This window comes from Marmota marmota, unplaced genomic scaffold (assembly GCF_001458135.2).
Source record: "Marmota marmota marmota unplaced genomic scaffold, marMar, whole genome shotgun sequence".
NCBI lineage: Eukaryota > Metazoa > Chordata > Mammalia > Rodentia > Sciuridae > Marmota > Marmota marmota.
In genome coordinates this window covers 15,885,866-15,895,835 of record NW_026000108.1, presented here as the reverse complement: position 1 = coordinate 15,895,835, position 9,970 = coordinate 15,885,866, and the positions used below count along the sequence as shown (strand labels likewise).

At 36.8% G+C, this 9,970-nt stretch overlaps 1 protein-coding gene across 3 annotated transcripts in view; it reads left to right on the top strand.

Moving 5' to 3' along the window:
• The window catches only part of Kcnip4 (potassium voltage-gated channel interacting protein 4), a 1,063,150-nt gene that overhangs the window by 223,556 nt on the left and 829,624 nt on the right, over nucleotides 1-9,970 (top strand). The window contains exon 1 of one of the 3 annotated variants that reach the window (XM_015481995.2): nucleotides 583-3,972. The exons of the other annotated variants lie outside the window; for them this stretch is intronic. Coding sequence (XP_015337481.1) covers nucleotides 3,885-3,972 — 88 coding nt within the window. The 5' untranslated portion in view covers nucleotides 583-3,884. Of the gene's footprint in view, nucleotides 1-582; nucleotides 3,973-9,970 lie in introns of those variants that run through there. 3 annotated transcript variants of the gene reach the window in all.

The window sequence follows — 9,970 nt, the reverse complement described above, 5'->3', positions numbered from 1 at the left end:
TTTTTTTTTTTTTTTTTTTTTTGGTTTCAATGAGGTCATGATAGTGGAGTCTTCACAATGACATCAGTGTCCTTATAAGAAGAGACTGTTGAGCTAGATGTTGTGAGAGTGGAGCCTCCATGATGGGAATTAGTGTCCTCATGAAAGAGGAAGAACTTCAGCCCTGTCTTCCTTTTGGGAAGGAAGCAGTGAGAAGCCAGCACTCTACCTGCCAGGAATAGTGGCCTCCCCAAAATCTGAATAGGTGAGCCCTTTGATCTTAGACTTCCTAATTTCCAGAAGGCTGAAAAATAAATGCTCACTGTTTAAAGAACCCATAATAAATGTCTGTTGTATTTTGTTTTTGTAGCTTGAGCTGACTAACACATCTGTCGTTATTCTTTGGCATCTGCAGGTTGAATACTTTAAATCCCATTTTAATAAATATTTTTAAATGATTAGATTAATTTTGAAATCCATTTTCACTGTTTTGGTTGTCTCAATTCTAATGTGTTCAAAGTAGAACTTTTGATTTTATTAACACCAAAAGACTACCCACAATGTTATTTTTAATTTGTTTTAAAATATTTAGTTGGCATGTAATAATTGTATGTATTTATGGGGTACAACGTGATACATGTGTATAGTGTTGTAAATCAAGCTATTTGATATACATCCATTGTCTAACTTACACACATTTTGGTGATGAGAATGTTTGTAATCTACTCTTTGAGCAATTTTGAAACACAGAATACATTGTTATCATCAAGCTTTGTAATATAGCAACAAAAAAAATATTCTTCCTATTTAACTGAAACTTTGTACCCTTTGATCCATATTTCTCCTTACCATAGCCCTCACCCCAAGCCTCAGGTGACCACCATTCTATATTCTGATTCTATTAGCTCAACTTTTTCAGATTGTACATAAAAATAATCTCATGTAATATATATCTTGTTGTGCTTGGCTTATTTCACTTGGTATCAAATCCTCCAGTTTCATCCATAAAATCACAAATGACAGTTCCATTCTTTTTCAAGGATGAATAGTATTCAATTGCATATGTGCCACATTATTTTTTTAATTCATTCATCCTTTGTTGGACATTTAGATTGCCTTTAATATGTAATATTCTGAATCATGACAAAATGAACATAGGAGTGAAAATATCTCTTTAATATATTAGTTTCAATTATTTTGAATATACACCCAGGAATTGGTTTTGATAAAGTTGCCAAGAACATGATTTCTTCAATAATATAGAGAAAACTGGATATCCACATGCAGAAGGATGTGTTTGGACACTTATTTTATACTATACACAAAAATCAACTCAAAATCATTGAAAGACTTAAATACAAGATCTGGGACTATAAGATTCTTACAAAAATACCCAGGAGAATAGCCCCAGGGTATAGGATGATTTCCTGTAAAGGATCTCAAAAGCACAGGGGACAAAAAGCAAAACTGGGAAAATATACTATTTCAAACTAAGAAGCCAGAATTCTTCAAGCCAGGAAAAGAGACCATGGTGCTTGCTCACCACCGGTGCCCCTTCTTGTGCTCTTGCTTCCTCATACTTCCTCTTTTACACAGCAGACAGGCTGCACCCTTCCTCACCTCTTCCAAGCACAGCTTTCCAGCACCCTTGCCCATCTTTTTCTGTGAGTACAGCACCTAGAAGCCTCCCTAGGCTCAGCATGCTTCAGCAGCCACACCCTTCTTGCTGTCTCTGGAGGCTACCAAGCCCCAGCTCAGCTTGGGGTCTTTACACAGCTGTTCCCCCATCTGATGTGCTCTTTGCCTTAAATGTCTCATGGTTGGCTCCTTCTTTTAATTTACATCCCAGCTTAGCTTTTATTCTTATGGATATCTTCCCTGATCACTCCACCTATTCACTTTCTATTCTGTCAACCTGGTGTGAGTTTTCTTCATAGCACTTATTCACATATGATATGTTCTTATTCTCTTTTGTTAATTTGTCATTTTCTCTGCTGAGGTATTAGACTGAAGCCTTTCCCTATCACTGTTGCTTGTGTTGCTGGTGCATGGAAGCATGTCTGGAAAATGACAGATGCTCAGTGTGTGCTGGCTGGAAAAATGAATAAGAGAATGTGTTTTTTAGGACTATCACCTATGCTATTGTACCCTCCAGCAAATGAACAAAGTGTGTATTCTCATCCTCCCAATTTTATAGATAAGCTAATGAGGCTTTACCATAATTAGCCCAGTGATCAAACTATAATAGCATGTTCTGCCTACTTCAGACTTTGTTACAGATACCATCTCTCCTGCCAGATCTGTTGAAGCAAGAACTTCAGATAATATTTTGCTAACCTTTTGTGTAAGGAATCTGTTTTAATCTCAAACACTTTCATATAAAGTTTTGAGAATTCCTGAAGAGAATACTTCATTGACCCATTTAAATGGTGTGAACACTGGGTCAGGGAAGAATGTGAAAGAGTTACCAGAGAGGATCAGCTACCTTACATGTGTTTAAGTCTGTGATTCTGGAAGTGCATCTTTCTATATTGTACAAGAACATCATTTCATACATAGTGTTATTGGGAAATATTAGTTCCAACTAGAATTGTTACAGTGTCAATAGATGGGGGAGGGGGAACTGTCTATGGTATTTAAATTAAATATCATAGAGATAATGTTTATATTTAAACAGAATGAGCAAAAAACAAACAAAAAACCCTGGGAGTATTAATTAAGAGTTTAAACAAATCCTAGAAACTGCCCAGGGCGTTTAAGAATTCAGAAAAAAAATGCACTTCCAAAGCAAGTCTGTAGTTTTCTGGCTTTTATAGTAACTGCTTCTATAATTCTGTATTTAATAGACAAAGTACTTTTTCCAAATTTCAAACCTTGGTGATTGTTCTATTAACTTAAGTCAACATGAAGAGAGACAGGAAGTTGCATTTGCCTTCTAGAAATAAGAGGAAACTGAGTCAGTTTTGCTCTTAGGATAATGCACCAAATTAGTTTTGGAGCTCTGTTGCCTGGAGGCAAAGTATAGGGCGTAAGAGTTGTGGTTTTCATGCTACTGTGTATAAAAGCGGACAAGGATTTCACCTAATTCCCAAATATCTGAGCCTGGATGGTACAGAAAATGTAGTCAATTTTAGATATCAGTTTGTTTTATACCTCTGAGCCCCCAAGTGCAATCTGCTTATCTGTGACAGAACAGCATTACCTCTATTTGTTGGTCAGTCTTCAATTCTATTTGTTGAGAATCAGGGTCAGCTTCTCCAATGAGGTTTCCCCCCATTTAGGCTTTCTGAATCTGATTAACACTGTGTCAGGGAATTGTCTGATGTCTGACCTTGAGCTGCATGCTTTCCAATTTCCCCTTTATTTTTTTGGAATTGTTTTCATCCACCTTGGCCCCTGAGATTCTTCTCTAGCAGACCCAATTGCATTAGCAGGGATCTTTTATTGGTATCCAAAGGGTTTCAGACCCAGTGACCTGTCATCTGTCTTCTCACCTGCTTACATGCTGATTCATTGATGAGCTGGCATGGCAGGCCCCGCCTCCCTCTGAATGGTCTGCGAGTTTGCACTTGCTTCAGGAGAGGGGATGCCGAGCTGCACCATAGCTGGCTTACTACAAGTGTGATCCGGCAGCCTATCTGTTGCCACAGAGGAACTTGGGGACCATCCTGAGAAGCAGCGCTCTCACCACCCTGTTACTGTTGAGTCTGTATCCGGCTTCTCTAGGTTCTTAAAGGAATTTCTGATTCAGGCACTAACAGCTAATTCCACAGGAGTTGTAAGGCAGCCTGTGACATAAACTGAGACAGAAGTTTCCCCTCAGAGACGGTCTGTTGTTTTTTTTTTTTTTTTTCCTGTTGGCAAAGACTTCTGGCTCTCCTCAGAGGAATACCTTGTTGCTTAAGATGAGTGGCTGTAGAAAGCGGTGTAAACGTGAAATATTGAAATTTGCCCAGTACCTTCTCAGACTATTAACAGGTTCTCTTCATACAGGTAATGATTTTTTTTTTTAATAGAAGCTGGCAGAGCATGGTAATGAAGTTGAAACGGAGAAGGAAAGGCTCACTATTTCTTTGTTGTGATTATTTGTAATGTTGTCAATAGAATGCAATTGTGAGTGTTTGCTGAGATTCATGCTTTTAAAAATGTGTGCAGTGCAGCTCTAGTGTGGGGGTAGAACTGGATTCTCTGGATGTATCTTTTGTGTTTTCATGGCAGTGTTGCTGTTAGATGTGCCTCAGTCTAAGGAAGCAGTGTCTGCAGAGTGGAAAGATTAAAAAAAGAAAAAAAAATGCATAATTGTGCAAAGGATTTTTTTCTCCCCTTGCTCCTGCTTGCTGCAGTTTACTGGAAAAGCACATAGCTGTGCTTCCTGCAGGCATTTGGAAATTCTCTAGAACTCTTGGAGCCTTGTACTCCATAGATTATTTCCAGTATTTGATCATGGAACTTGGCAGTGGAACAGTTAAGGGTATTTCTTTTGGAATCCTGAGTTCCTTGAAAATGTGAGCAAAATGTGAATGTAGCTGAGGAGTGAAATGTCCATGAGAGGTTGATATTTGTTTCATTGCAATGGATTTCGATGTTTACATATTTGCACAATTGAAATTTCTAATTAATGATAGAATGAAAATATTTTAAAGATGTTCTAAAATCATAGGGCTAAACTATGACATTCCTTGATGTCATGAAGTTACTGACAGGTGGCACCAGATAGAGTTGACACTGATAATAAATACTTGTAAGGGGCCATCAAACTTTGGAGAGAACAGAACCAGTGTGTGTGTGTGTGTGTGTGTGTGTGTGTGTGTGTGTAATACTACACTTTGATTCAGGTTCTGGGAAACTATTATTGGTTTTATTTTTTTAAATTCTAATTCATATTTGTCTTTCTTTATCTAAATAATTAGAAAGAATTAGTAGGACAGAACATTGTCAACACAACTGCTTGTGCAGGTATGTTGATGATGTGAAAGAGGAAAACAATTTTGAGAGGATAACAGTAACAATCAAATGACTTCAGAGTTCACCATTAAATCTTAGCAGACACAAAGTGAATTGTTAACATTTTAATGTTAACATCCCATTAATATCCAGGTGCTCATCCTTAGGTAGTACAAATTGTGGTGACTTTCAATGTTTTAAAGAATACCTACCATAAGCCTACCCCTGACTCTTGTAACTGCTGTGTTTCTCACCTGGTCCTCACTTTCATGTTATGACTTGTTAGTCCCATCAATATGACCTTGGCATTGCCTGTTTATAAAATTCTAGGAAGGATGGTGTACCATTTAGGACTCCTTGTCTCATTTGACAATGCTCAATATGTGATCTTTATTCTTGCTGTAAAATTAGAGAAATATTTCCCCCAAATAGCTTACACGAGGCTTTTGCGGTTGTCTGTTTTTTTTCTTTAATATAACAATTTTAAACTTCTACCTGTTTTTTTGCTGGATTTAGGTGTCCTGTTCTGCCCTCTTTGTTCATTCTGTTTGTAGAATAGTTTTATTGAACTTCTGATTTTGACGAATTTTATGAAAATGGCAAATAGTTGCAGAGTTATAAGCCACAAGTATTATATCCAAACTACAGTCTGTTCACAGGTTGTCTAATAACTAGTAGGCAGCTTGTGATATGGAATTTATGGAAAGCCAGCATAGCAGCGATATTTTACGCCTTATTTCCTGCATATTCAGAAATCAAAGTATACAGGAGTGGTTTCTTTGATTTGGAAAAAATTAACCCTAAGATTAGTGGCTTTGAGCCTTGAGAAGTAAGATCAGCAGATTTTGGTGGGGTGTCCAGAGATATTCCTGTCCTGAGAAATGTGATCACAGCACAGTTTCTTGTATAAATTCTTTTCTGCTCAATCCATACAATATTAAATGGTGAAATCCAGCCATAGTCTTTACAACTACTCAAAATTCTACTTGGAAAAGTTAATTTATGCATTTACGAGATGCTGTGATAATATACACTGTTCATATTGCGGGATCTAATGTAAAATTCATTAGAGCACTTTCAAGTCCCTTAGCTAGTAATTAATGAAGAAGTAGGAAGCAGAGTTGAATTCGTTTAAAAAATTTGCTTTAAGGTTAGATATGCAAGAAGTTGCTAATTGTATCCTGAACAATCAGCATGCGCCTTTGTAGTTATCAAAAATTTAAAACAGTGTGAACGTGCCTCAGATGATTTTTTTTCCCTTTCAACCAAAATGTATTTTATCCTTAGTTTTTCAACTAATGGTGTCATCTGAGGAAATAGTGACTTTGTTTTGCATTTGAAAAATAGATGAATTCTGAAATATATTATAAATTTGTGTTTGGAGCAGTTGCTTCTAATTTGTTACCAAAATGGCTCAGGCATGTACACAAACAAGATAATTGAAGTGCAAAGAAATTTTTATGGACACAAACTTTCCATTGATGTATCTTGTCAGTGTTATCAAGAGTTAGAGAGAAGCAATTTCCTTTTCTGAGAGCTTTTTGGGTAATTTTCAACAATGCCTAAGATTACTTGGAAATGCATAATTCACTTACTAATTTTTCTAAAATAATCTTTATGTTAGAGAGTATGAATTCAGTGGTAAAATCATAAGCTAAGATTCATTCATTTTACCAGAAATACTTTCATATTGTTATCATGCACATCACTTTTCAAAATGTTGATTTTATTTATTTTTTGTTTTATTTTACTTTTGGTACCAGGGATTGAACCCAGGGGCACTTAGCCACTGAACCACATCCCCAGCCCTTTTTAAAATTGGAGACAGTGTCTCTCTGAGTTGCTTAGGTCCTTGCTATGTTGCTGAGGCTGACCTTGAACTTGGGATCCTCCTGCCTCAGCCTCCCAAGCTGCTGGGATAACAGATATGCACCAATGTACTCAGAAAAGTGTAGATTTTAAAACATATGTTTCAGCTTCACTCATCATAAGAACATAAGTACTTAGAAAGGTCTTTTTTATAGATGATAAATTACAGAAATCCATAGGCGAGCATTACAATGCAATAGCTTCCAGTTTAGTGAGATTTAATGTAGGATCAGTCATCCTAATTCTTTCTCAATTTGAGACTTGTCTCTTGATGTACCACATTATATTCTATTATAGATGAGGCTTCTGCTATTCAATATATCCTTGTACATCTAAATAAATGGAGATGGGTTTTAAGATTAGCAATGTGATACTTCTATAAGTGGGTAATTTGCATATCATAGGAACCCATGTAATACATTACCAAGAATGTTGACCCATTAAGAAGGGGAAAATTATATTATAGATATTGAGTTTTGAATGTTTTTTCTTTAACTATGGATTTTAGCATGAGAAAGTTTTGTAGTTATTTGAAGGTTGTTTTGACACTTATCAATATTCTATGCACCATGTTCTTGAAAAATCAAGGCCTGAACACATTTTCCTGTTAGCAAGAATTCCCTAAACATTTGTCTAAGGTGAATATTGCCTGGAGCTCTATGTCAGACTTCTCACCTGCAAGCTACAGGTGTGGTAGAGTTCAGCTCTTCACCTAAGGGAAGCAAAGACAATTTAAGCTAAAAATAACCAAAACAAAACCAAACTTCTGTTAAGGTTTGAATTGCTGTTTATCTAGTGGATTAAAGTATTTGAAATTGAAGAAAATTATGTTATAAGAGCATGATGTAAGAATTCCATCACATATAGAACAGGGAAATGAAGGGAGGGAGAGAGGAAAGGAGAGAGAGAGAGAGAGAGAGAGAGAGAGAGAGAGAGACACACACACACACAAAGTACACAGGTTTGTTTCAGAAGTCTGCACTGAGTGCTTTCCTATCTTGACATTGTACAAATTATTTGGGGTCAAGCCATTGCAAAGTTAATCATGTAAAGATTTAAGTACTTTTGTGCTACATTTAAAAAATATGAATAAAAAGTAAAGGGTGACCCTCAGCAAAGTCAGAGAGTGAACAAAACCAGTTTTGGCCACTTGTCCTTTTTCCTTTCTCCTTCTTCCCTGCTCAGAAGTATGGATCTCAGGATCATATTTCCCATTCCACAGCATTCCACATCTTGGCCTGGCCTCATACCATCCATATTTGCTCTCAGGGAAGACACATCTCATACACAAGATGTGTCCCTGAGGATTTCACATAATTAAAAATTAACAAAATCTAAATTTAATCCTGACCAAAAAAATGACAGGAGTTTCTGTTGTGAACCTGCCATATTACAGTTGAATACACAGTTTACATTCCCTTGACCTGACAGGTCTGAAATTAGGCTGTCCGTTATTTTTGTTTTAATTCTAATTTATTCTTTCAAATTTTAAATATTTCTCATAACATTATATACAATTTTCATTATTCAAATGCACACAAAATGCTATCTTGGTATGTCTTCTTGTGATCTTCCTTCTATTGAAACCTGTTCTCAAGAAGAAAGCACACCAAATGTGATGTTGATACTCGGTTGTCAGTGACTACGTGGCATTATGTTACCTTTCCCAGCAGAGTTTACATTATCAACTGTATAAAAAGGATTGTTTTGTTCTGTTTAACTTTCAGCCAAGAGTTATGAGATATTCAGGGTCCTGCTTAAGTTTCCCAAATTGTACCACTGCTGTCAAATCTTATGAAGGATCCCTGATTTCAGTGTATAAAATACTTATGCATGCAGGTTAGTGTCTGCCCCTTTAATTTCACAGGGAAATCTGAATGTTAATACTGCATTGTGTAGTATTCTATGTTCTTTGTCACATAATTAGTATATTATGTCAGTGTGTAGATCTTAAAGACTGCTTTTTCAACAAGATGATTTTTTATCATTGCAACAATTTCAGATGAGTAGTAGTTGGTATGGTCCCTTAGTCTTAGACATGATGAATTTGAAACTCTTGTATTGGTTGGTTGACACAATTAATTAGTATGATGCATGTGGTCTAAAAGGGAAGGACTAATATTCATAGGAAGAGCTACATTTGCCCCTCTTGGTTAAGGTAATCAGGGCTCTCTTACCAGAAATATCACCAATTAGACATCAGTGTCTCATTTAAATTCTTGAAATATTCACTTTTCATAACATAGGACAGAGCCTGTTAAGGATATTGTACATTGATTGTGCTCTGTATCAGTTGTGTATCTAGTAGGAAAGTGACCTTGCACTCACAAATGTAATTTGATAAAGAGATTCTATATATAGGCAGGGTATAAGGCAATCACAAAGGGGGATAGTGTACACTGAAGCTAGTCACAGTGGACGACTGCAGGAGGACTGTTTCAAGAATATGGAATGGGAAACTATGTAGAGGGCTGTTGAATAAGAGTTGTGGCCCACAGAACAGGGAGGCGGCCAAGCCAGAGAGATCTAATGGAAAAACTTTCTAATGCTTGTCTCTTTTCCTCCTACCCTCAGATTTTCTGCCTATGTTCCATTGTATTACCCTATGTTGGTCAGCTTTCTGGTACTGTCATGAAAACTTGAGACAATCAACTTAGGAAAAAAAACCAGGTTCATTTTGACTGACAGTTTTGGAGATATCAACCCCTAATCAGTTACTGGTGCCTATCTGTATCTTCTGTGCCTATGTCAAGGCAGAAAAATCACAGGAGAAGCAAATGTATAGAAAAATTGCTCCCTTCATGACTGGAAAAGGAAAGGGCTGAGGACCCTCTCCCTCTGAGATCACATCCCCATTGAACAGTAGGACCCAACTCTTAAGGGTTCTGCCACCTCCTAACAGTACCAAGCCAGGAACCAAACTGTTAACATTTGGGCCTTTGGGGGCATATTCGGATCCAAATTATAACAGAGCCCACCTTGATGTCAACAGGAAAAGTACTGTAAGCAAGAGAAATACATTCCTGCCAGTAAAATTATACATTCACCCACCACTGGTATCATCAATGAACAGCTTGGTTTGCTTAAAATTACAAACAGTGGTCATGTTGTTCCTCCTCAAAAGTTACTGAGAGTGGAAAGATCAAGCTAATCATTTTGCTTGGTGAATCATAAGGTT